This window comes from Chlamydotis macqueenii, chromosome 2, assembly GCF_036417535.1.
Source record: "Chlamydotis macqueenii isolate bChlMac1 chromosome 2, bChlMac1.mat, whole genome shotgun sequence".
NCBI lineage: Eukaryota > Metazoa > Chordata > Aves > Otidiformes > Otididae > Chlamydotis > Chlamydotis macqueenii.
In genome coordinates this window covers 157,012,785-157,035,847 of record NC_141557.1, presented here as the reverse complement: position 1 = coordinate 157,035,847, position 23,063 = coordinate 157,012,785, and the positions used below count along the sequence as shown (strand labels likewise).

At 39.0% G+C, this 23,063-nt stretch overlaps 1 protein-coding gene across 4 annotated transcripts in view; it reads right to left on the bottom strand.

Moving 5' to 3' along the window:
• KHDRBS3 (KH RNA binding domain containing, signal transduction associated 3) overlaps positions 1 to 23,063 on the bottom strand; it is a 94,078-nt gene that overhangs the window by 50,541 nt on the left and 20,474 nt on the right. For all 4 annotated transcript variants that reach the window (XM_086741307.1, XM_086741308.1, XM_086741309.1 and 1 more), the window contains exons 2-3: positions 18,883 to 19,001; positions 5,509 to 5,625 (exon numbers count right to left, since the gene is read on the bottom strand). In XM_086741307.1, coding sequence (XP_086597433.1) covers positions 5,509 to 5,625; positions 18,883 to 19,001 — 236 coding nt within the window. The remainder of the gene's footprint in view (positions 1 to 5,508; positions 5,626 to 18,882; positions 19,002 to 23,063) is intronic.

Here is a 23,063-nt window from a genome sequence, read left to right as displayed (position 1 = left end):
TCTAGCACTGGAAGCCAGATGCTTCCATCAGTGGAGTTCCCCATATACTCTGTTTCTCAGTACACACAATGCTATCAAGCATTCCTGTCTCTTTTAAAGGACCAAAAAAAAAAAAATCGCTGTACAGTTAGATGCGCAGAGACTTGAGACAAGAAAAGTCATTTCTGTGGTTATCAACTTGCCCCGTAATAGCAAAAAGCAACACAAACATCACAATTTCATGTGTTGTGCCTGGTGAAAAAGGATTGCAATCAGCAATTTTAACATACAAAATATTTCAGTGCAGGTTGTTCTAAAATCATTCCCATAAGCAAGTTTTTACTTTATCCTTTCCTCTTGCTTTATTTGCAAAGTTCACTTTGCCCCCCCCCCCCCCCCCCAATTCTGTAACATGACTTGGCAACACTCTTTTCCACAGCCCTTAACAACACACATGAGAGCTCATCCACCGTGGCCCACACCTCCCAAACTTGGGCACACATTAAGCATTCCAGGCTTTTTTATTTCCCACGATGACCAACACAAAAGCCACAGCTTGCTCCCTTTCCAGTATCTTCACTGACAGTATTTTCAGCTCCCACAAAACCCTCCACCTTCCATTACTGGACAGTACATAACAGTGGCTAGGCTTGCCTGGTGGATCCTGCACAGCTGGAAAAACCAGAATTTTTTATCTCCTTGACTGAAATGGAGATTTGAAAGCTGCTAAAAGGATGAAAATAAAACAGATATGGAACAAGGGAGCTAAAAGACAGCAAGGTGACCACTTTTTTTTAAATCTGTCCTTTAAATCTCCATCTTCTCACACAAAATCTATCACAGCAAATGGTTCATGACTTGGACAAGCTGATCTAACTTACGTTTTCAGTACAGACACATTCCTGCTGTACTGCAGTCTGGGAGCTCACGATTTGCTTTGTACCTTGTGCTGTGGTATTTCATCCCTTCGCAGCCCAGAACAAAGCAGAGCACTAGCACAGCTTACAACGCACAGCGGCACGAGGCACCTGGCAATACGCCTACTGAAGACCATTAATATACTTTACCCTGTATCCTGTTGTCCCTATAGACCCCGTTGCTTTTCATCCTATTTGTCAAGCTATCAAGAACCAGATACCATCCCTAGAACTCTGCTGCTTTAAATCAGGAGTTGAGCAGCAGGATTTAAGATATATGCTCATAGTACTGCCCATTTTCACCTTTATTGCACCACTTGTGATTTAGGTTGTAAGTTTTTTCAGGTACTACCCAATATCTCTTTTTATCACCATCTTAAATGAAATTTGGCTTCTCACAGATTTTAAATACCATTCAGAATACTCAAGTCGAAAGGCCTATACCAGTCTCAAACTATTGATAATACAGGAATAAACAATTGGAGTGAAAGACTTTACCTATTATTTCTTGAAATCTGCAGTATGAAAGCATTTTTGTCATACAATGAAGAAATTATGAAACAGGTCCTTTTACTTTTTCGCTCTCCCATAGACATGTGAAAGCCCAAGTAGTCTAACAAAAGCTCTCTGCAATGAGCAACGACTCATGAAGAGCCAGTAATGCAACAGCACAGCTTGAAAAAGCATGCAAACAGAAAAGAATTACTGAATTTAGATACTGTCTATTGGAACTAGATACAGGAAATGGTTCTCCAGATGTCAACAAAATAAATGGAAATAGAAACCCTAGATTTATTCTAGAACTCAAGTTTTCCATGACTAAGGAACAAAGATTAGTGAAAACACTTTCCTGAATGTGCTCTTTTTAAACACAAGTCCCTTATTTAAATGAATTTAAAGGGAGACAGAATCCTGTGTTTCCTGTTGTACCTTTCCCTAGAAAACTTCCAGAGGCTAACTGTATACTTTGAAATATTTTCTCAACCTTTCAGTTAGCTTTCTTCTACAAGTCTCTGAAGTTCTCTTAAAGCTAAAAAAAAAGTATCTAGAAATTTGGCTTAGCCAGAGAAGTCTACAGAGCTTACTGTCACTTCTCTTCCAGAAAGAGGTTAATATACCTTTAAAACCGGTAAAGTGGCAGGTGAACTAACGTGTTTAGAAACATCTGATGATCTAATCCAGAGCCTCCAAAAATTGGTTTATCCCAGAATCTGTGATCACCATCAGTAAGCAGCATATGCTGTCTTGCTTCTAGTGACAGCAGTGATGCTGCAATGAACTTGTTAGAGACAGTAGATGAGATCCTCAGTTGTTTTGTCATGCAAATTTGGCTTCATTGTAAGAGTACTAATTTATACCAGCTGAATATTTTTAACCTGTGATAGTGTCATTCCAGGGATTTTGCCACATGTAACAAAGTTTTAACTGAAATAGTGCTCCAAAACTGAATTTTTTTTTCTAGAAAATTTTTAAATTACAGCTTATGCCTTTGAACATCAGCATCTTACATCACCTATGCACTTCTGAAAACAAAGATTACTCTAACTTCCTGATCACCAGGAGAATAAAATATTGCTCAGGAGACTTCACTTTCATCTGACACTTAATCAAATCAAAAAGTCAATGAGAATTGGAAGAAAGTACCATACAATAGCAACTACACTTTTTAGTCCATCCTCATATCCTACAAGATACAAAACAGTAGATCAGAAATATGTGGCCTGGTCAGATAGCCTACAGAAAAATAAGGGGAATCATCATGCTTGAACAGCTGTGATAAGACAAGTGATGCCTGGAGTCACACTGACTCTGATTAGCAACTTGTTGACACCAAGTAATTCAATCCTGAGCTTCTCTTCAGCACAGACCACTATTCTTTTTCATACAGAAAAAACCTACATAATTAAGGTTCTCTTATTTGCTAGTTCTCTGGACAAGTTTAATAAAGCAGCTTCACATGCTAACCAGGAACATATGAAGATGAAGACAAACTAAATTACTTGTTGGGGTAAGAGATGTGTGAAGCAATCAGTACATAGATAATCTATATGAAGTGTCTTAAATTCTCTTGTTTGCTCAAGTTCTCCACATAAAGAGTCTCTGGATTGTTGAGCAGTGTCCCCAGAGAACTAGGGATGAGTGCAACATGGTTTAGGTTATTAAAGAATCCTAGAATAGTTAGGGTTGGAAGGGACCTTGGAAGGTCATCTAGTCCAACCTCCCTGCAAGGAGCAGGGACATCTCCAACTAGATCAGGTTGCTCAGAGCCTCATCCAACCCGGCCTTGAACGTTTCCAGGGATGGGGCATCCACCACCTCTCTGGGCAACCTGTGCCAGTGTTCCACCACCCTCATTATGAAAAAATTTCTTATCTCCAGTCTAAATCTGCGTCTTTTTGCTTAAAACCGTAAGCCCTTGTCTTATCGCTACAGGCCCTACTGAACAGCCTCTCCCCATCTTTCCTGTAGGCCCCCCTGAGGTACTGGAAAGCCACTCTAAGGTCTCCCTGGAGCCTCCTCTTCTCCAGGCTGAACAGCCCCCACTCTCTCAGCCTGTCCTCACAGAAGAGGTGCTCCAGCCCTCTGATCATCTTCGTGGCCCTCCTCTGGACACTGTACAACTGGTCCATGTCCTCCTTATGTTGGGGCTCCAGAGCTGGATGCAGTGCTGCAGGTAGGGTCTCACCAGAGCAGAGGGGCAGAATGACCTTAACTCATAGGATCTCTGTAGCACCAGTACTTTCTTGCACATAATCTGCAGATTGAATTGAGTACTGGAAACAGCATCATTAATAGTCTGCTTCAGTTCTGAATGACGCTTTCTGAAGGACTATCACAAACAGGTACATAAAAGCTAGTCCAGCTGTATTCCAAAGTACCCAAGTGTCCTTTCTACCGGCCCTTTTAAAAATCCCAACAAGATCCAAAATGACAGGAATCAGAACCTTACTGGTTCTGAGCTTTAAGATTAATTTTATTGATATTTTCTGTGAAAAATCTCTCCCAATCTGTAAAAACTTTATTAGCCACTTTAAAAACAAATTTACTTACAGCTTTAGCTACCATCTCAAACAAGAAAAAGTCAAATAAAAATGTGAACAATTCTTTAACTACCAAAGGAAATAAGAAAAGTTTAAATTATTTAAATGTAAACCTGTAAGACTCTTCTCCAGGATTCTGAGATTAAAGTTAAAACTTAAACTTTTCAGCTTGAGCTTCTGCTGTTAATAAAGCAAAGTTTTTTTATACTGCAGAGCCATTAGAAAAACTCAAGAGCCTTCCTACTCCATGACACATCATATTTTGATATAGAAACAGGTAATCCAGCAACAGAACAATGTCAGTATTTGGAGCCTTACTGTGTCATCTTGGCTTAGTAGCAAGTTTAGGTTTTATTCTTGGGTTTTTTTCTACTTGAACTGTCATATTTCCAGTAGTTTTTCATAACTAATGGTGTAGCACTTAAATCTTAATTTTATTATCTGTGTTATGTATTACATAACAGAATTCATTCAAAAAAGTAATTTCATATCTTCAACTCCATTATATTTTATAAACATAAATGTAACTTATATAAGTTATATTTAATAAATACTTGTCAAGGAGGAATTTAGAGAGTTTTTTTGTACAACTCAAAAGCTGAAGTCATCTACGGGCCCTGATCGAGTTCTTGATAAATACTCTAAATCACAAAACATTTATATTTTCCTGATGAAGAAATGCACAGAAAAACATAGTTTAGGAAATTCGGTAGTCAGTCCTCTTTATAGCACACAGTATTTTTAAGTGTCAGATTACATAACGATAGAAAGATTTCACTGAAGGCCTATAAAACATGGTATCCTACAGGCAAGAAATATGCTCAGTGCTTTAGTTTGTATCATTAGGAATGTTCCAATTAAAAAATGCAGTTTACCAGAGAGGTGACCTCTCCTCACTTATGTACACTTACCTGTACAAGTTTAGCCAGAGATTTATTTCAGTAAAGAAAAAATTGAATAGTACAAACACCTATAAAGCTAGAGGTTTCTCCTCTGCTGTCTACTTTGGCTCATGTAATGGATACATCCAGTATAATCTAATCTCTCCCATAGAAACAAATAAAATTTGTCAATTATTTAAGCTGCATAAGTCATCCTCAGAGCTGTGATTTTTTTTTCTGGTTGTATTTTATCTCCTTTCATCAGTTCTTTTTCTTAATCTAAAAAAGTTAAATTTAAACGTTAAGTGTTCTTTTATGTGAAAATGTTTGTTTAGCTCTCTCTAGAAGCCAAGTTCCTTCAAAAGTGAGAACGCTGCCACATTCACTTGAGCATTACTCACTAGAAGCTGTAAAAGATCAACCTAGAACATGCCACTGGTCACGTCCCACTTACATCCCCAAGGACCATAGTTTGCAGTGGTTCAAGTACAACTCATGGTGGCCTCAAAATACTCTGTGAGAACAGACTTCTTAAAAAATAGACTCCTCCTGAATCTAACCTAGAGGCTATCCTATGCTTTTTATTTGCTACATTTTTTTTTGTCACCAGGTTTGTTCACCTCCTCCAAAATTTTAGGAAAGTCACAAAATTCAGGTAGCAAACATTCCACTGACATACTCGGGTCTTACCTTTGTCTTGTCCCTCATAGAGCCTTTTCCCAAAATAGACATTTTTGTCAGTGTTTCTTCCTGTAAACGCTTTAGAGAATTGCCACGTGGACCCAGAAGTTTTCCCACAAAGTTGAACTGTAAGAAAACAAAAAGCCATTAAGCTCATTGGATAAGCAAAATGGAATATTTGCTGACTTTCTGTTCTAGGTGCAAACAACTATCAGATTATAAATTACACAGTCATTAAGTACAAGTGTGTAGGACAGTTAACAACATGTCAGTGGCTCCACCAGGTGCCAACAGAAACACAGAAGTATCTGACCTCAAAGAACTCAAATAGCATAAAGAGAACTTCACGCTTATCCCATTCGACACTGAGAACAGATATGCTCAAACTGCAATTCAGTTTTTCAACAACTGTTACCAGATACATAACCATAAAAAACAAAGCTAGCAGCAATCTCCCAGATACAATACCAACCAACGAAAGCTCTGAAGAAAAGTATTATCTTAATTGCCTTATCCTCCCTTGAAGATTTATGAACTAATCCATAAAATACAGCCTATACTAAACAAGCAAGAAATTTAATCCAGAGAATATAAGTATATAAATCCAGTCTCAAGTCAGAATCAACACAAGATCTTCTCAACTGCTACTCAACCTCCATTATCACTGAAGTTGACAAAAAACAATTGAGGTTCGTGGCTAAACCATCACACCATGGCATTAACTCATAACAACGGCAAACTAAAAAGGAGAATCTGCCTACTGTCATTTCAATAATACAAAACTGGACTTGGAGCCAGGAGGTGAGAGTTCTCATGTGCACTGCTCCATAGGGCATGTGTACCCTGCCACGTGTACCACAAGAAATGCTGTGTACATTCAGCAGTCCACTTTCATATATCACTGCACTGAATTTTGGAAGGTATATACAATTTGAAGAATAGTTAAAGACGACTTGAGGATGGGCTGTTCAGCCTGGAGAAGAGGAGGCTCCAGGAAGACCTTATAGCAGCCTTCCAGTACCCAAAGGGGGGCTACAAGAAAGATGGGGAGAGACTGTTCAGTAGGGCCTGCTGTAATAGGACGAGGGATAATGGTTTTAAAACAGAGGGAGGTAGATTGAGATTGGATACTAGGAAAAAATTTTTTTACTATGCAAGTTGTAGAATACCAGCACAGGTTGCCCAGGGAGGTGATGGATGCCCTATCCCTGGAAACATTCAAGGCCAGGCTGGACAAGGCTCTGAGCAACCTGATCTGGTTGGGGATGTCCCTGCTTCTTGCAGGGGGGTTGGACTAGATGACCTTTAAAGGTCCCTTCCAACTCTAACCATTCTATGATTCACTAACATATGCAGAAAACTATTTTAATAGGGAAAAAGAAATCACTAAAAAGAGATGATATACATCATGCCAACTTCCAAGTGTGGCTTGAATGCCATAAATAATTCCTGAAAATAATTTATTCCTCTATTGCATTTACACAGCAAGATTATGGTAGCAGGAGGCTGCAGGGGTTACTACTGCCAGAGGAGAAAATGAGGCTGAGGGGAGATCCTATCACTCTCTACAACTACCTGAAAGGAGGTTGTAGGGAGGTGGGTGTCATCTCTTCTCCCAAGTAACTAGCAATAGGACAGGAAGACATGGTTTCAAGTTGCATCAGATATGGTTTAGATTGGATATTAGGAAAAAATTATTTACTGAAAGGGTGCTCAAGCATTGGAGCAGGGTGCCTAGGGAAGTGGTGGACTCAGCATCCCTGGAGGTGTTCAAAGAACATGCATATGTCACACTTCAGGACATGGTTTAGTGGACAGAGTGGTGTTGGGTTGACAGTGGACTTTATCTTAGAGGTCTTTTCCAACCTTAATGATTCTATTCTATTAAGATGCCAGAAGCTACCCCCATGTTGGACAGAGACAGCTCTAAGACAGACCCACCACAGCCCAAAGCTTAGCCTATCAGCAACATTGCACCTCTGTGATAACACCTTTAAGAAAGGGTAAAAACACTGCAAAGTTGAGACAAGTGAGCAAACGTGAGCATAACACCAAGGTCAGTGAAAGAGGGGAAGAAGTAAAGTTGCTCCCAGCAGAGATCCACCTGCAGCCTGTACAGGACCCCACACTGGGGCAGGCAGATGCCTGAAGGAGGCTGTGGCCCATGAGAAGCCCATGCTAGAACAGGCTCCTGGCAGGACCTGTGGAGGCATGGAGAGAGGAGCCCACAGTGGAGCAGGTTTACTGGCAGCACTTGCTAACACATAGGGTACCCACGCTGGAGCAGTCTGTTCCACATGGTACAGTCCTTCAGGTAAGGACACATTCTGGACCAACTCTTGAACTACAGCCTGTGAGAAGGACCCACACTGGAAGAGATCAGGAAAGGCTGTATCCCATGGGAGGAACCCCACACTGGAGCAGGTGAAGTCCATGAGGAGGAAGCAGAGACTGTATTATGAGCTTACCAGAGCCCCCATACCCCTGCACTACTCAGAGGAAAAGGTAGGAGAGTCAAGAGTGAAGCTGAGCCTGTGAAGTAGGGGATGTGTGGGGAAGGTGGTTTTGTTTTATTTATCACTACCCTACCAGTGCAATTAATTGGCAATAAATTAATCTTCCACAGAGTTTGTTTTGCCCATAACCAATTGCTAAATGATCTCCCTGTCCTTATCTCTACCCAGGAGTTTTCCATCTTATTTTCTCCCCTCATGTTGATAAAGGGGCACAATAGAGCAGTGCAGTGAGCACCTGGCAGCCAAAGGTCAGCTCACCACAGCTCCAGTCAAAATAATGCTGCAATAGAGATTACTTAAACTGTTCAGGTACATTTACTATCCCCAATAAAACTGTAAAACCAGCATATTCACACTGTTGGAATCTAAGGTGACGCAATCACATTAACAAAAAGATAGTTTGTGCAAGTATAATACAACGATGCTAAGAGCAAACAGGCTTAAGCTACTTGTTTGTGGCCTCAAATTTATGAAACAGTTTAAGCTCTCCAACTCTTTTTCTACTACTGTGTCACTAAAGGACCAAGATGGGCTGCTTTGATCTGCATGTTCCTCTGGAGGGATTTGAAAACACTTGGCATGGGGCAGTAGCAGGTCTAACAAAATCCTTTGTTGCTAAATTGTAAGGGCTGATGGAAGAAGCCCAGCTACAGTCACCCTACAACGTAGAAAGTATACAGCTTCAGTTCACCTACATCAGCTTTAGATAAAAACAAATGCAAGCATTAAAAGTCTACTAAATATGAAAAACGTAATTTCATTCTTGTAAGTTCAATTCCTAGAGTAGACTTGAGTTCAAACTAAGACAATTGGGTAAATTGCTTATAGATTAAATATAGTCCATAGAGGCTATTCAATTTAAGGTCCTGTATGAACTAGTCTTTTCTAAAGTTAAGCCAAATCTCAATAAATCCTCCGGCAACTTCTTTAAATTTATTAGGTATATTCCTCTTTCTCATTGGTCCTAAGATACAGGTAACAAAAACATTCATCAGAAATTGGTTGCCCAGCAAAACAGTAAGAGTTTCCCTTCCTGAGAATACTCAAGACTCACAGCCACTGACAGGGCCCTATATAATCTAAGTTACAGCCCTGATTTCGACAGAAGGTTGGACCAGATGTTCTCCAGAGGTGCCTTCCAGCTTGGACTTCTGATTTTATTATTACTGGACATAACTTCAATGAAAGCAAACATTGAAACAATTCATAACAAGTCTGGACTTCCAGAAGTCAATAACTTCTTGTGAACAGTCTCAAAGAACCATTACTTATGTACAGGATTTCACAGTTAAGCTCAAATAAAAGCTTTCATATACTGGAATACTACATCAACTTTTCAAGTATTACTTATGATTACTTATGTTTACTTTGAAAAAGTCATGTAAGTTATTAGCAACAAAAATAAACACTGCATACAGTTAAAATGAGATTTTCCATTTGCAGTACACTGAAGTTATTTCAGAATGTTGAGTACATAGAAGTTCAACACAGTCTAAATTTCTAACAGTAATCTTTGTTAAAATATTTAGATGAAGTTTTACTCAAAATTTTTGACTGCAATTTAGAGGTAGGCAAGCATATATTTAACTATGCAATGCATAGCTCTGAATATCACTTCAACTGGAACAAACATCTATTTGACAATTAAAATATAAACTACAAATTATAACTGACAAGTGTAAATGCATACCTGCAACAAAAGTGAAGTTCACTTTGTACACAATCAAAGTGACTAGAAGGGTTCAGATCTGAGAGAAGACTTAGCTGTTTCAAAGCACATTTGTTTAGTCTAGCTGTATTGTTTATTTTAGTTTACTACATTGTCTATATCTAAAACTTGACCTATAAAACTTTAACACTACCAAAAGTTGTCATCTTCTCAAAATCAAATATCTCTAGCATTGAAGCTAGATGTTATGGTAGCTATATAAGTAGCTGTACAGATCGTAGCTAGGTCACACATTTAATGAACATGAAAACATATTAGCGTATCCTGAGATCCACTGAACTGTTCTTTCCTGTGCACTGAGGCTCCATCTATTAGATTTCACACATCTGAAGCATAAGAGACCTGTACTGCAAGTCTGAAATTCCGCTGATTGGAAAGCCCACGCCTCTAGAATAGGTTGAAGACACAACAGTGAAGGTTACCAAAAAACAGCTCACAATGCAGTCCCAAAGCCTTTTTGCCCCCACAAAGCTAAAAAGATTTGGAACATTTCAGCTGATTATTCCATAAAATAAAACCCATTTATGAAATTGAATGAATCCTTTCAGTAGGAAAAAAAATTGATTACTTTGAACAAAATCAGTACCTGTTCAAACTATTGTTTTATCTCCCTTTTACATCAAATTTGAAACATCTGATCAAAAGTTTATTTTGAAGTATTTCACGGAGATATAGGAACACTCCAAAAGATACCAACCACTAAGTTACTAACATTGTTTAAACACTTTATCCTCGGCAATCACGGAGCAGAAGATTAAATCTAAAGATTTGAGTCCTTCTCAAATCCATCACACAGCAAGACAAGTTTGCAGTACAAAATTACCAAATCCAGTCTCTCTGCTGGTGAAACAGAAGCAAACAAACCTGCAGACCCAAGTTAGCTCTTACACAAGATAGGTCATGTACAAGTTTCACAGCTGCTTCCCATGCCTCTCATTCCTAGAGTTTATTTGCCCAAGAGCACAGGAACAAAAGACAAGTTCAGGTTTGAACTCAAGCTTATAATCTCTCTGAATCAGAAGCACTGGACAGTAACAAAGACATCTGGTCATCTTCATACAAGTCAGATCAGTCACATTCACCAGCTCTGGCTCAGAATCAGACATGCCAGACTCCTCTCTTCACTCACCATTCTCCCTAGTACAGCACAATCACATCCAAATTGCCGTAAATACCAAAGTTCACTAGCTTCACCTTAACATTGTGTTAAAGCAGTCACACTGCTTGCCAGCACAAGCTGATCTGGAAGCTACTCCAGAATTCAAAGTTAAGCTATCGTGTAGAACTGCAAAGAGTCAGCCATGAATGTCATTCTACACTGGATGAACCATTTATGTTAAATCAAGGATTGTCTAGACATTATGACAGCTTCTGATATTATGGATGATGATAAGACAGAAGATGATGTCCCTAACTCAAAGTTGCTTCTAGAGCAGCTCTGAAGGTTATGCCAAACACAGTACCTCAAACAAAGCTACAGTAAAGCATTTATGGCATCTTTTCAAAAACAGTATCAAGATTCAGATTAACAGATTTGAGAGGAGACAATTGAAGATGGGAAAAATTGTTACCTCAGCTACAGTTCAAGTCAAATAACACTTCAGTAGTGATAAATGGTGCCCTCTGCAGTCTTACACCAGAAGCATAGAACAGTTTGGGTTGGAAGGGACCTTTAAAGGTCATCTAGTCCAATCCATCTGCAAGAAGCATGGATACATTCAACTAGATCAGATTGCTCAGAGCCTCATCCAGCCTAGCCTTGAATGTTTCCAGGGATGGGTATCTACCACCTCTCCAGGCAACCTGTTCCAGTGTTCCACCACCCACACCGGAAAAAAATTCCTTCTATGAAGCCTGAATCCACCTCCCTCTATTTTAAAGTCATTACCCCTTGTTCTTTCACAACAGGCTCTGCTGAAGAGTTTCTCCTCATCTTTCCTGTAGGCCCCTTGAGGTACTGGAAGACCACTATAAGGTCTCCCCGGAGCCTCCTCTTCTCCAGGCTGAACAGCCCCAACTCTCTCAGCCTGGCCTCACAGCAGAGGTGCTCCAGCCCTCTGATCACCTTCATGGCCCTCCTCTGGACTCACTCCAGCAGGTCCATGTCCTTTTTATGTTGGGGGCTCCAGAACTGGACACAGTACTGCAGGTGGGGTCTCACCAGGGCAGGGCAGGGCAGAGGGGCATGATCACCTCCCTCGACCTGCTGGCCATGCTACTCTTGATGCAGCCCAGGGTGCAGTTGGCTTTCTGGGCTGCAGGTGCACACTGTCAGCTCACGTTGAGCTTCTTGTCCATTAGCACACTGAAGTCCTTCTCCTCAGGGCTGCTCTTTATCCATTCTCTTCCCAGCCTGTATTTGTGCCTGGGATTGCCCCAGCCTGTGTGCAGGACTTGCATTTGACCTGGTTGAACTTTGTGAGGTTCACATGAGGTCCCACCTCTCCCAGCCTGTCAAGGTCACTCTGGATGGCATCCATTTCCTCCAGTGTATCAACCGCACCACACAGCTTGGTGTCATCAGCAAACTTGCTGAGGGTGCACTGTCCATATCATTACAAAGTATCACTGGATAGATATTAATTTGAGCAGAAGGATGTGAGATTTAAGGGGTGCCATTTCCTAAAACCTCTGTTCACTAAAAGCACATCCTCCAATGTCTACACCTCTGGTTTACTTTGTGGGTTAAGATACACCAAGTAGTACAACAGCTTCTTCTCAAATTACTCAGATATGGGATTCTATCCCTTGGCTATGTGTCCACCAGCCCATAAATATTGCTTAATTATACTGAAAGCATGTATTTGTAGTTATACAGCAGTTTAAGATAATCTGTGAAAGGGAAACAAAATCTCCAATTTAAAATACATTTTAATACAATTTTTTCTTCTATTAATAGAAATAGAAAGAAATTAATCAATGATCAGGTTTTGCTTAAATGGTTTCCTCTCTAGGTATTTATAAATCCTTATTTAAAGAAGCATTTTTGCAGATATAGGGCAATGAAGATTATGGACCTCCCTGGGTAACATCCATGTCTTCAGAATTCTCAAATTAAAATATGACTTTAACAGTTATCTAGAGATTTATTTCTTTCCAGATCACTGCTTGAAACTATTCCTCTAAAAAAGCTCTGGATAAAATACAGCTACAAAGAGTACACAAGACATTCTCTTCATAAGTATTTTATCCACTATACAAATTTCAGTAGAAAAGGAATTAACACCAATGTTATAGTGGTTTTAAATCTATGTATTACAAAAAGGGGGGATATAATAGAAAAAGCAATCCTTGTTTATCCCCATCAAAACAAGTTTGCTGAGAATGGTTCATCCAGCTTAAAATACTTAGTGAAAGTATAAACACTTGACCAAATGCTTTCTTGTAAAGCTCTAAGCCAGCCACTGGCCTTAAAGACACAGTAAACATTCTTGGCATATTAGTTTTCTACAGTAGCTCCTCTGTGATGAGTTCACTAGAAAGAAATAGTGAAGTTAAGATTCAGAACGCTTTCTCTCACTATGATCTGAACCCAGGAAAATGGCAAGATTTCTTATTGATTTCAAAAAAATAAGGTTCCTATAGAAAGGCAAATACTTCAAGCATCTATGTTGAACAACAAACTCCTCCACAGAACACAGTAATAGGTTTTTAAACATTTATTCACAATAGAAAGTTTGGTCAATTACTATGAAGTTGTTCAAAAGTTATCCCTGGTATTAGATTTGATACTCATTCTTCCACATCACTCCTGATTATACAACCGTATTTTCACTCCTACACTAAGAAATCCTTACAGCTATTACAAAAAAACTGTTTTCTAGTCATATGATTAATATTAATAATCCCATTACTTTATATTGTATATTAAAATGACATTTTAAAATAGATATTTTCACTATAAATACTGACCTAAAAGGCTTAAATGAATACCAGTTCCATAAGTCAGTAACTTTTAAGAAGTTTATATTTATACACATAAAGTATCACTTCAGGCAACAAAATACAGACCATTTCTTACCGACTTCTGAGATTTATCCAGTATTTAAGTGTCATTCTATGAGCAATTTTTTAAACAGTAGCCTGTTACAAAATGAAAATAATTGTTCCCATAGTTTTGATCTATCTCATGGAAAACCATCATAATTCCATTTATCATCCACAGAAGCTATTTCATTCAAATTCAGAAAACTTGAGCTCACTAGAGTGTCAAAGCAAGATCCGATTTCTGAGACTAAACTACTTCACCATGCATATTAATTAAATGCATGGGAGAGGAGTAACCTTCCTGCCTTATTTGTACATATCTAAGCTATGAAACACCTTCCACTCATGTTGGCATTTCACAGCAGTTTTCGGATAGATCCAGAGAGTCCTTTCACCAAGACAACCACATCACGACCTCCCACAGCCAGCTCACTTCTTCTGCCTTTAAGTCTGTGCAAGTTTGAAGATTATTTTCAAGCATGAAATGCAACAGAAGTACAAGTTTAGAGTCACATTTTCACACTTGACCTGAAGTCAGCTGAGGTATTCAGCTCAAATAGCAAGGTGTATTAAATCAGCCTGAACTCCATTGCCTAACCTGACAAGATCTCATTCCACTAACTGCAGTCTAGACATCCAGCATTCACTTAGACCCCCACATGTAGGTAACCTGATTTAGAACTGAATCCTACCTCAGGAAGTTGGTCCTTTTCCTATAAGGTTAAATAACAGCCCTAACCCCTCTAATCCCTGCATACAGCATGTCCCAGCTACAATAGGACTGTAGACAGCATTACCAAAGCATATTCCAGCCTCACCTAAATACCTCAGACTCATTTCCACATCACAGCAATTCAGACTTCTCAGAGGAATCTCTAGAGCTGGATCAACCTGAAAAATTCATCACAAGATTGTACACAATCTGATTTTGAAGAGACATGACTGAACCTGCAATCTACAGAAGAGCTTCCAGTGTTTTGTCTTACCAAGACAATCTGTCACCATATCAAGACATTAACTCAGGTGTTTTATTGTGTACAAGAGTCTGTAAAGAACACAAATGAAGAAATAATTGATATGTACAACCAGCCTCGAGCAAAAACTGAGCATAACTTCTGGGACTAACTATCTTGACAAATTATTTCGTAAGGCAGATAAAATTCAGGTTAGTCTTTGTTATTCTACCATCTTCTATCAAGGTCTAGACATGAAAACAACATTGAGGCCAACTAGCTCTAGTATGAGATATTAGGGCTATTAACATTGCCACAGTTTGAGCAAGACAGAAGGTCCCAGCTAAAGTAAATAAATAGAACAGCAGAAGCAACCAAGGTTAGGTAGGAGGCATATTAAGCACATCACAGATGCATAACTGCACACTAAGCAGAAGACTGGAAACAAGTTTTTTTCCAGGGAGGGCAATGATGCCCCAAAAAAGTGAAATACCTACACCTGAATCTGAGGTCTACCACACTCTTTTCTAATAGAAAGCCAGCTGCTCTGAACTTCAGCTGAATGGCTTTCTGCTGCAGTTAACCTGTCACCTTCCAAGGCTGTCAGAGGTAATGAGGCTGAATTTGCAGAGGACCCAGCTATGAGCCCATGAGAATCCAACAGGACAGGTAACATGAGCAGGCATTACAATGCTAGGCTGATCAGAGCAGAGCTAGGACTGCCTGATCCACGCTGAGGCTGTTATGATTTATTCAAGGAGTCAGAGTTAGAAAAGTTTTAAAGTGGGGAAACAGCAATTAAATACTTAAAGGCAATTTAGTCAAGCCTATGTCAGGTCTAATAGGGGTAGTGCACCAGTGGGCTCTTTTGGTCCAGAGACCTCATTTATCACAAGAAATTGCAACAGATCTCATTAATCCTACCTATATACCTAAACAGCAGAGGCATCTTTGCTTCCCAGAGTCACTGGCAAACAAAGAAGTAGTTTCTAATAGCAAACACATTAGTAATTGCTTTAGTTTTCAGATATTAAACCCTGTTAAGGTTTTAATAACTAACATGCTTTTTTTGATCCTGTTTAGAAGTAGGATCATTTATTCGGGGAAGCATTACTCTATTCATAAAGGTGAAATAAATACAGTTTTTCCTCACCACTTTCTGGATACACAGGTTTTCCAGATTCAACCCAAACTGCTACCCCAATGCTAGTCTGACATTTAGCAATTATTGTAGTGACTTGGTCAGCTTCAAACAGTAGATTCTCAGTTCACTAACATCAAAAAGACTACACCACCTGAAAGACCACCTTTTTGTTCAGGATCTCGCACAATATTTAACAGCATTAGTGTGGACCACAGGCACACAGGCGCCAGCTTGCTCCAGAACTGCTCTGAATTCAATATTTGCATGCAGAAGAGCTTTTTGCCCAGACTTCATCCATATTTAAGTTTCATTCTTCTGAAGCATTTGTCACCAATTCTGATCAGTAGGAAGGAGAAAATTGCTCATAAATCAGAACCAAATCTTTTAATCATTTTTCTGATGAACTATCACTTGACACCTACAAATGACACATTTGCATTAATACTAACACTAGGCAAAATGGTCTAGGAAACCACATATGCACAGGGAAGAACAGCATAGAGACAAAGCATTTAGGTGAAGCATCATTTCAGGTTTTATAAGCACCACATAATATCTTCTGGTGAAGTTCTGCAGAATCTGAATATACAATGCATGCACTCTAAATACAGCTCAGTGAAACCAAGGTGACTGGAATAATTTCATATCTAACCAAAAAGACTTTATAAAGCATCCCCAATTTCTGAGCCTCTCTATGAACACACTTAAGAGGACGATTAGCCTTTAGAGCAAATATTAGGACGCAAAAAGACTTTGTTCCTCTGTATACAGGCATTCAAAACTCATGTCACTCACTGCAGACTACAACACGCCAAGATAAGGTTCTCAGTTTGCCATGCTGAAGCTATGTCACTTCATACAACACTTAGATTTACTAGATCACAAATAAAACCACAAGCATGGTTCTAGTAAACAAGTGATACTAAACTGCAATGACTGCTGGTGGTTGAAGGTAGGTGTTTTTCAGAGAAGTTCAAGTACTGTCATAAGTCTGAATTCATACTCACCTCCAGACTACTATTCTAGAGTGAGAAACTAATTCCTTTTGACTACACTGAATCTTTAACAAGTAGGCTTTAAAGTAAATATCCATCTCTATGTATACACACATAAGAAATGCAATCCAGAGGGACCTGGACAAGCTCAAGAAGTGGGTCCATGCAAACCTCATGAGGTGGTTTAATAAGACCAACTGCAAGGTCCTGCACATGGGTTGCGGCAACCCCTGATGTCAATACAGGCTGGGAGACAAAGGGATGCAGAGCAGCCCTGTCAAGACAGACTTGGGAGTACTGGTGGAAGAAAAGCTGGACACAAGCTGGCAACGTGTGCTCATAGCCCAGAAGGCCAACTGTATCCTAGGCTGCATCAAAAGAGCAGCAAGTGAAGGGAGGTGATCCTGCCTCTCTGCTCCACTCTCATGAGACCCTACCTGCAGTACTATGTACAGCTCTGGAGCCCCCAACATAAGCACGTGGAACAGCTGGAGAGGGTCCAGAGGAAGGCTACAAAAATGTTCAGAGAACTTGGAGCACCTCTCCTGGGAGGACAGGCTGAGAGTTGGGGCTGTGCAGCCTGCAGAAGAGAAGGCTCCAGGGGGACCTCAGAGGCCTTTCAGTACCTAAAGGAAGCTTATAGGAAAGATAGGGAGAACACTTTAGCAAGGCCTGTAGCATAAGACAAGGGCTTATGGTTTAAAACTAAAAGCAGATTTATACTGGACATAAGGAAGAAATTTAAAATGAGTGATGGAACACTGGAACAGGTTGTCCAGAGAGGTGGTGGATGCCCCATCCCTGGAAACATTCAAGGCCAGGTTGGACGGGGCTCTGAGCAACCTGATCTGGTTGGAGATGTCCCTGCTCACTGCAGGGAGTTGGACTAGGTGACCTTTGAAGGTCCCTTTCAACCCAAACTAGTCTATGATTTGATGTAATAAAACGGAAGTGTCTAAGAAAAATTGAGCCCTTCTATATTAGGGTAAAATATTCTTACATAGAGAATAGGATTTTATTCACTCTGGTAGAAGGGAGATTTGTGTGAGTAGAGATACTAGTACACTGCTCGCTGTGAAGGAAGTTCTGCTGGAGACACAGGAACTCAACTTGCACATCTGTTCTGCGCAGTAGTTGTACTCTGTGCCCCCTGCATCCTGATCTTACACAGAGACATACAGGATTGCAGCAAAGCTCTGTCTGGGAATAAATTCAGGTTTCTTTCCATAGCACATACCAGCTCAGACAGTCAAAGACTGTCTCCACAGACCAGAGCTACAGAGCATAGCTGCCCATTCAAGAGATGGCAAGGGCTTTCCTACTAGCTACCCTAAATAAGAATTTCAGTATTTAGTCCTTTAAGGAAAGTTGAGACTACAAAAGTAGAAGTACCTTTCAAAAGGCACCATTCCCTTTTTTAATATCTATTTTACCTTTCTCCCCCTTGAGCTAAAGTATCTACATCTCACAGCTGTAAGAAAAACATCCTCATTACAAACACTGACCATGTAAAGCTTCACATATCTTTTACCTTCTCATTTTTATGGTTCTGTACGCTTGTATATAGCTCTTCCCAGCCATAAAGATGACTTAAGTCAGAGTTCCAAAGAGGTGCTCATATATAAGTGGTACACAATCTTGAATTCACTGAAGCAGTATTTCACGAAACTTTGAGCAGCAGTAAAGCAATCCCTGCAAGTCACCCACCACAGTCTGTGAGGAAAACATTGACAACTTCTAGCTACAATGAAGTTTCCAAGCCTGGCATCAGAGTCAACCTAAACATATTTCATTCCTTTTGCTATTCTGAAAAGGAGGATCCTGCTATCCTGAAAATATGATTCATTTATCATTTTTTTTTTCTGTGACCAGCACCTATTTCCTGCACATTTATTCCAACAAGAACCATTCCTACCTTAGAACTTCTATAGAACAGACTGATTAGTTAGCAGAGATTGCTAACGCTGTTTAAAATGTAACAATTAAATAACTAGCTAAGACATTAGTGGAGTACCTTTTATGAGCACTTAGATTTATCAAGTATAAAAACTGGGCTTACCTTAGGGAATTGTTTTACTGGAATCAAAACTTTTTGTCCCAACTTCATATTTTTATTGATGACTACATCAATATACTTTTCTTCTTCCTTTCCTTCCCCTTTTTGGAATTTTTCAATTTCTGTTAAAAGAAAAAAGTTATTTCCTCAATTTAATGTAATCTAAAAGCTGAGAATCTTTAAAAGCAGTATACATTAAACATTTTAAAACTAATACACATGAGTAATACATATAATTAGCTACCTAGGTCAATCAGGTAAAGCGTGTTTTGATTTTTCATGTTTGATACGTTCATATCAGCACCTTGAATTATCATTGCAAGCATTTTAAATGCTAACTTTTCGCTTAATACTTAGGATATATTTACATTTTATATTGCTTAAGCAGGAAAAACTATTCTTAGATACTTTTATTCATTTTAAAATTAATGAAACTTACAGTATAAATACATGACTATTTTATCCCTCTATACTAGAAACAAAGTATAGGGGTTTAATGGTGGTTGTCTACAGTGCACTTATGAGCAACTGTCAAATCCATCTTCCAAAATTTCAGGAATGCAACTGAGGCACATAGATCATACCCAAGAATCTGAGATTAGTGTTATACCAATGACAACATAATTAGGAAGGAGATTTAGAAGTTCAAACCCAGGCTGCATGACTACTCATTCCAGAGCTATATACAAAACTGATTCTTGATTATAATTCTCTCCAAAAATTGACTCTTGAATGTGCTAACGAAAAATAGCAGATTTCACTTCATTGGTGTGGAAATCCAAGCATAAAAACTGAAAACAAAGCACTGCTTGAAGGCTTTGTGGGACTGGAGTCCAGCACGCTGTGAGTTGCTGCATTAAACATGTTAGCGTAGCACACACCAAAATCCAACCAATTTCAGAAATGCAACAAGAGCTCTTCTATGGGCACCTAGACTTTGTCCTCCCAAATCTTCAAGTATCTTGTTTGTTTTTCCACAACCAAACACTTCTACTCAACCAGTAGAATTTAATGACATTTATCAAGACCTTGAGGTTTTTACTGTGAGGGTTGTAGAACAGTGGAACAGGTTGCCCAGAGAGGTGGTGGATGCCCCATCCCTGGAATCGTTCAAGGCCCAGTTGGATGAAGCTCTGAGCAACCTGATCTAGTCGGGGATGTCCCTGCTCCTTGCAGGGGCGCTGGACTAGGTGACCTTTGAAGGTCCCTTCCAAACCATTCTATGATTCTATGAATGTGATCTTATGCCAACAGGAGACAGTAACAAACTTTTGAGTGCAAAGGAATTAACCAAAAATACAGAAGGAAAAAAGCATCAGAATCATAGAACCACATGGTTGGATGGGACCTATAAGATCATCTAGTCCAACCGTCTTCCCACTACCATTGCTGCCACAGCTACTAAACCATATCTTGTAGCTTCGCATCAAGCAGCCTCTTGCTGCTTGGGACACTGCCAGGGACAGCGAATCCACCACCTCCCTGGGCAGGCCATTCCAGTGCCTGACCACTCTTTGGGAGAAAAAGTTTTTCCTCACGTCCAATCTAAACCTCCTCTGGTACAACTTGTGGCCATTTCCTCGGGTCCTGCTTGTTGCCTGGGAGAAGAGGCAATACATTTTAAAAGACAATTAGTTCGAAAGTGCTTCCAATGAAAAACAGGATGAGTAGTAAACCCACACATTTCTTACTATGTAAAAAATCCAAGTTTGTTTAATACCAGTTCATTCCCATTACCCACAACAGAAATTAAGACGCTAACATCTTTCCCAACAACTGAAACTCCAGTTTTTCATGCAAGTTTTCACCTCACTAGCACAGAACAGAAAATACCTTTGTGTTTATTCAAGTTAATGTTTGGTGACTGAAGAACTAAGCCTACCTGAAGGCTTCTTGAAAGAATAGCCTTCCCCAGCTACAATTTTAATCTTCTTGGTAAGTCCCTAAGTAGTTTTTGATTCATATGAATTCCAGTAATGAAAACATTCTGGAGGAGCCCTACCAAAGCAACCTTCTTCTGAAACGTTGTTTATGTTGCACCATGGTCAGAAAAAACTCCAAACTCCCCAGTCTACAGGCTGACAATCACCACTGAGGAACATTTTAACATTAAAATTCACATGGAATTCACATGTTCTTTGTAGATACCACTTTAGAGAATTATGTGGAATTAAACAAATGTAAAGTTACACTGAAATTCATTTCCAGACAAAATTAAGACAAATTTTATAGGGCATGATGTTCCCAATCAGAAAGGTGATGACAGATTTTTCAGAAGTTCAAGTTTCTGAACAGCACATTCACACTTCAGGGTCTAGTACCACAGCACTCAAATACAAGTAAACTACTTCCAATGCCCCTGCTTCCTGACACAAGGGTAGTTATGATAAAACTGATTTTCCTTATAAAACAAGACTAGATACTTGAAGGGCTGTATGTTTTAGGAGTGGAAAACAGACATGACTTTAATTGTTGTTGGTATACAACACTCAAAGCTCAAAAATTAGAAGTATGCTGTTCTTTAGTAATATTTTACACCAAAAAATATCAAATACTAAAGTTTTAAGAAATATTTTTAAATGACTGAAATAAATGCAGTTACATCAACATTTTATATGGCTTCATTTAGCCCTGGCTTTCAAAATTAGGACTAGAATTTGTTCAGAAAATGAGAAAAGCACAAATCAACTCCATTCAAGACTAAAAATTAATGCACTGTGCCATAGTATTTTGGAACAAATCAGTGCACCAAAGACTACTGGTAGTCAGATTGACAGAAGATCCTGAGAAGTTTCCAGTAGCTATAGTTACTGTTACAGTGAAGGACTTTTTCCTGAAGCAATCTAAACTTAAGGAAATACCTGTAACATCAAATCCCACCATGTTTTTATGTACTGGTGAAGCTAAAAATTTCTTTTCTCCTGTTGAGTCATACTCTTGTACACAACTGCCTAGTATGGCATACACTGCAATTCCCTTGCCCACTTGGAAATTTAATTTTATAACAATTGCATTTGCAGAAGTAGTAAGGAATTTTAAATTAGAATCACAGGTTTGAGTGAACAGTGGTTTAAGGACTTTAGAAATTGCCAAGTTATATTACATCTAGAAGTGAGTTGTTTCATGAACAGACATCTTAGACTTGTCAAGATTAAAATGTATCTGAAGAGTTAAGAGCAAAGCTCTAACATCTCAGTAATACTCCTCAGATGAGCCAGCTAATAAATTCCTTGAAAGATCAATAAACTTATTTGTATTTCCTAAATATTTTAGCTTATAAAAGTTATTTGAAGGACCTGACTGCAACAACTTGATTAATGCTAGATACACTCATAATTCTATCGTATTTTGATTTATCAAATACACAGAAAAATTAAAAGGTCGTAGAAAGAACATTCTTGCTCTAGTAATCACTCAACTTGACACAGCTGAAGTAAGTGTTAAAAGAAATGCATTCATGACTCTGAAGATCAGTTTTCCTATCCCAAATAGCTACATACTTCTTATTGACCATTTTAAGAACCATCATTTATTTATCCTAATTCATACTGTTTAATCAACTTCCCATTTGCTTGAAGGAGCTACCAAAACCCACAAGAGGTTGCCAATTAACTCTTAGCAGAATGGATCACAGTTTTCTCCATTTGTTTTTAAGTTAATGATTTGTTTTTTCTTCTAATAAACAGCCACAGCACTACAAAATATTTTTTTCCTATTATGGTCCAAAGTTAATCAAACCAACTTAAGACTTGATGCATGCTCACTGCTACCATAAGACTTTCCTTTTGAATGAATAACGTCAAGTCTACTGAGTTACCAAAAATTGATCTACTTTTTCTCAGATTTTTCTGGTTTTTGTCATTTCTTTGCACTCAAATCTAGGATGAATATGAAATCAAGTTAAGCATTAGAATTTTACTGAATAAGCTGTGCAGATATAGGTATCACCTAAATTAAGCTCTAGATAATTAGGGAAAAATCATGCCAGATCACACAGGAAATCCAATCAGATTTTCAAGGTCAAACGGATAGGAAGATTTGCCTTTTCCTAATCCTTAGATTACATTCTGTACTGCATACCTATATAAAGCAATGGCATTTCCTAGATCACAAATAGTAAATAAACATGTGATTAAAGCTCCCCATAACGCAGGAGATTAAAATCCCATGTTCTCAGGCCGAAG